Raw genomic sequence first — 5,000 nt, 5'->3', positions numbered from 1 at the left:
CCTCAACAGCCGTTCCCCTCTTTCCCAATGCCCTTTTACCCCATCCATCCATCTCATCTTTGGTCGCCCTCTCATGTTCACTCCTTTCACCTCTGCCTTCCACACTTCTTTTACTAATCTTTCTACACTCATTCTACCCATATACCCAAACCATCCCAATATTCTTTCATCAACCCTATCTTCCAACTCCGTTTCCACTCTCGCTCTCCCCCTCACCTCCTTGTTTCTCACTCTATCAAACCTTGTAACCCCTACCATACTTCTCACGTATTTCATCTCAAACACATTTAAACTCTTTCTCTCTTCCTCTCTTATGTTCCATGTTTCCTCCCCATACAGTGATGTTGGCGCAATCACGCCCTCATACAATCTCCTCTTAGCATCCATTCCCAAATGTCCATTTCTTATTACGCTTTTTAATTCCCCAAGGCATTTACTAACTTCTCTCAATCTACATTCTACCTCCGCTTCCACTCTTCTCTTTCCTACTACATTCGCACCCAAGTATCTAAAATTATCCACTTCCTCTAGTCTCTCTCTCTTAACATTCACTTCCAATTTGCTACCATATTCTCTCCTTATACTTCTTATCACCTTACTTTTACCCACAATTATGTTCAACTTCCTTCTTTCGCACATCTTCTCAAACTCCGTCACTAACTTTCTTAATCCTTCCTCTGATCCTGCTACAACCACAGTGTTGTCAGCAAACAATAACTGGCTTATATCCCACTTTTCTCCGTTTTCTTTAACCATTTCTAATCCCCTGCCAATTACCCTTGCGTTTACCAACCCATCCATGTATAACTTGAACAGCCAAGGAGATATAACACATCCCTGGCGGAGTCCCACCTTTACCTCAAACCACTCACTCTCTCCATTTCTAATTCTAACGTAGGCTCTACTACTCTCGTTAAACCTCTTGACTGCTCATAACAGCTTTCCTCCTATCCCATATATCTGCAATACCTCCCACAGTGCCTTCCTGTCTACCCTGTCCTAAGCCTTTTTCAAACCCATTATGGCTACAAAAGCACCCTTACCTTTTCCTAGAGCTTTCTCATATATCTGCCTTACCACAAAAATCTGATCCACGAAACCTGTCTGTCCTAAACACACACTGTTCCTCACTAATTATTCCCTTTGTTCCTCTCCTAATCCTTTCAATCAAAACCCTTCCATAAGCCTTCCCAACTACACTCAACAAACTGATCCCTCTGAAACTATCACACTCACACTTGTCCCATTTTCCCATGTTAAGTGAAACTATACAGGCACTCCTACAGTCCTCCGGCACTCTACCCTCTTTTAGACAAACATTAAACAACCTCACCACCCAGTCCACCATAACTGTACCTCCCTTTTTTAGACACTGCGTATGACACCCATCCAATCCAGGTGCCTTACCTGCTCTGATTATTTTTGATAGCTACTTTCACTTCATCTTTCCTTATTTCTCTTCCATTTTCCTCACTCATCACTGTCATTTTCTTAGCGTTTTCCACTGCAACAACCTTTCCTTCCCTATCCTCCTTCACATTTAGCAACTCTGCCCATCTTCCTCTTACTGCCGTCTCTTCTATTATCATCTCTCCATATACACCTTTTATCTTTCCTTCTCTACATAATTCGCCTCCTCTTCCTCTCTTAATTTCCTTCCAAAACATCTCTTTAATACCCTCAAAAAAATGTACCATATTCCTATTCCATTTCACATCTGCTCTCTCCTTTCCCATTTTATCTTATGCTTTACTCCTCCTCTCTTTTTTGTACCTCTCATATGATTCCCTCGTCCTATTTTGTATATGTATATATATATATATATATATATATATATATATATATATATATATATATATATATACATACGTGTGTGTGTGTGTGTGTGTGTGTGTGTGTGTGTGTGTGTGTGTGTGTGTGTGTGTGTGTGTGTGTGTGTGTGTGTGTGTGTGTGTGTGTGTGTGTGTGTGTGTGTGTGTGTGGTGTGTGTGTGTGTGGTGTGTGTGTGTGTGTGTGTGTGTGTGTGTGTGTGTGTGTGTGTGTGTGTGTGTGTGTGTGTGTGTGTGTGTGTGTGTGTGTGTGTGTGTGTGTGTGTGTGTGTGTGTGTGTGTGTGTGTGTGTGTGTATGTGTGTATGTGTATTCACCTCGGATCTGCTGCAGCCTCTTTTCGAGACAGCCAGACACCACCCTACGGCAGTGAGCTCAGAGCTCATTATTAGCAGATCTCTGGGTAGGTCTGAGACCACTCACACTCCACACACCGGGAATGCAAGGTCACAACTCCTTGACTAACGTCCCGTACCTACTCGCTGCTAGGTGAACAGGGGCTACACGTGAAAGGAGACAAACCCAACTTGTCTCCGCCCGGCCGGGGAATCGAACCCCGGTTCTCCGGCTTGTGAGGCCAGTGCCTTACCAATCCGCCACGGGGCCGTGTGTGTGTGTGTGTGTGTGTGTGTGTGTGTGTGTGTGTGTGTGTGTGTGTGTGTGTGTGTGTGTGTGTGTGTGTGTGTGTGTGTGTGTGTGTGTGTGTGTGTGTGTGTGTTCAAAGTAGAATGGGAAAAAGATGACAAAATTCCCTTTTTAGACACCTTAATCATGAGGAATGGGAATATGCTTAACTTCACTATTTTCAGAAGGAACACCCATTTAGGAAGTTACCTTCACCCAGATCACATTAAAAGAAATGTAGCTTCGGGTCTTTTTCTCCGAGCCTTCAAGATCTGTATCTTCCATTTTTAGAACATGAATTAACCTCCATCAGGTCCCAATTAACAAAATTAGCTTACCCTCATTGGTTCCTGGATAAAGCCCTCAGCCAAGCCAGAACCAGCTTTTTCAATCCCCCTTCCACTAAGCCAAAAGAGAGACAAAATCCCCTTGTCATCCTCTTTTCAGATTCCATTAGTCATTTGTTCAAATTTCTTCCCAAAGAGAAGGTAAAATTAATTCATAATTATCCTAATACCATTAATAAAAAAGTTGTCAATATTCACCAGAGGTTGAGAGAAGATCATATCCTTCCATGTAAGATTGTAACCTTTCATACATAGGCTAGACGGGAGAGACCTAAGGACAAGATTGAATGAACACAAGAGGTCCATCAAGTATGGTCAAGGAAGTTCAGCCGTGTTTTAACACGTGAACATACTTAATCACTGGATGGACTGGGTTCAGAATGAAAATGGTGGAATTCACTTTAATTGAATATTTCCCCACAATGAATATTTCCAAGGGTTAATGTACCCTAGATATGATATCAGGATTATTCATCACCAAACAAATTGTCAACAAGTTTCCTCCCCTTCCCCCTGACCCGACCTCATGTCATCCTCAGGTCACATAAGGGTTGGGGTAGTGACATTTATTCTTTTCCCAGTTCCCTTCCCTTTGTAAGAGGTTGCTATTTAAGACAGCATCCTCCTTCCACTTTGTACTACTGAAGAGGATTGCAGTTAGCAATCGAAATATATAGTTTCGCTTACTCAACTCTTTCTTTCGTCCGATTGTGGTGTTAGTTGTGATTTACAAATGTGTTACTACATTTCTCACCAGTGATATATACTTACATATATATGTATATATATATATATATATATATATGTATATATATATATATATATATGTATATATATATATATATATATATATATATGTGTGTATATATATATATATATATATGTGTGTATATATATATATATATGTGTATATATATATGTATATATATATATATGTGTGTATATATATATATATATATTCCTAACTCGCTATTGTCTTCCAGGGCCAGCGAAGATGAACGTGGTGAAGCAGTGTGTGGTGCTAGTGGTAGCCCTTTCCCTGCTGGAGATGGCGGCATCCCAAAAGGGTGGGAAGAGTCGGAAGGGTTGGAAGGGTGACTTACTATTCACTCTCGATACGGCACAGGGACCAATCACTGGTGATCGAGATGAGACCGCAGCCGGTGATACTTACTTCGTTTACGCTGGTATCCCTTATGCCAAGCCTCCAGTCGGAAATCTTCGCTTCAAGGTAAGAAAAAAAAAAGAAATCTGACCCACTCAGACAACGCAAAACTCCGCCAGGTCAATTCATTTCCTTCCTTCATTTTGGTTTCCATGACTGAGCTCGCGTTTAATATCACTTAGACTATTCAGGTGATTCCCGCACAGGTAAAGGTGCTAGGGCAGCTCACGCTATACAAAAATACAAAATCGGTCTTGGGATTAGCATATCAAGCAAGGTCATGACGATAATGTGTTCGATTTTTTCCAGGACCCGGAAGTATGGGAGAACTGGTATGGTCTGCGCTATTCTCACAGTAAGCCCCCCTGCGCCTTGACCAACGGTGGTATCGACGGTGATGAAGACTGCCTCTATCTCGACGTTCATGCTCCTCTGGTAAAGTTCTCCCTTGTCAATGAGTGTTTGTACATCCAGAGGTCTATCATATAACGTTCTAAGTACCTGAATCTGAAACCTCTCGGTTTCTCTTTGCCTGTAACCTCCAGTACCTTGTCAATGAGTGTACAGCCAGAGGTCTATCATGTGACGCTCTAAGTACCAGATTCTGAAATCTATCGGTTTTTCTTTGTCTGACCTCTATGTCTTCCGTTGTCTATGGCTCCAAGAATCTGGAACCTCTCGATCTTCTGTTGTCTAACACTCCAAAAACACATAACCACTAGGTTTCTCTTTCTCTATGTCCTCCGTTGTCTATGGCTCCAAAAATCTGGAACCTCTCGGTCTTCTGTTGTCTAATACTCCAAAAACATATAACCTCTAGGTTTCTTGTTGCCTGTAACTCCAAAAACCTATGAACTCACGGTATTCCGTCCTCTAGTTTCCATCACCCCTCAACCCTGCTACCAAATGGGTGCCAATGAGATTAGGAAAATAGTTGCCCTCCTGCCAAAAATGTCACTCCTAGTGGAAGTAAGGTTAATCAAGATTGATCACAATTTTTTTTTTTTTTTTTTTTACCGTGAGGAAGCCGCAGAGA

The 5,000-nt window shown here is 41.8% G+C and overlaps 1 protein-coding gene across 1 annotated transcript in view; it reads left to right on the top strand.

Moving 5' to 3' along the window:
* The window catches only part of LOC143041513 (juvenile hormone esterase-like), a 24,698-nt gene that overhangs the window by 1,983 nt on the left and 17,715 nt on the right, over positions 1-5,000 (top strand). Inside the window, exons 2-3 of the mRNA XM_076213477.1 lie at positions 3,783-4,030; positions 4,274-4,399. Of these exons, the coding sequence (XP_076069592.1) occupies positions 3,794-4,030; positions 4,274-4,399 (363 nt within the window). The 5' untranslated portion in view covers positions 3,783-3,793. The remainder of the gene's footprint in view (positions 1-3,782; positions 4,031-4,273; positions 4,400-5,000) is intronic.

Source organism: Oratosquilla oratoria, chromosome 31 (assembly GCF_046742065.1).
Source record: "Oratosquilla oratoria isolate Oo_2021 chromosome 31, ASM4674206v1, whole genome shotgun sequence".
NCBI classification, from domain to species: Eukaryota; Metazoa; Arthropoda; class Malacostraca; order Stomatopoda; family Squillidae; genus Oratosquilla; species Oratosquilla oratoria.
The sequence above is the reverse complement of the archived record's forward strand: the minus strand, read 5'-3'. Positions and strand labels throughout refer to the sequence as shown.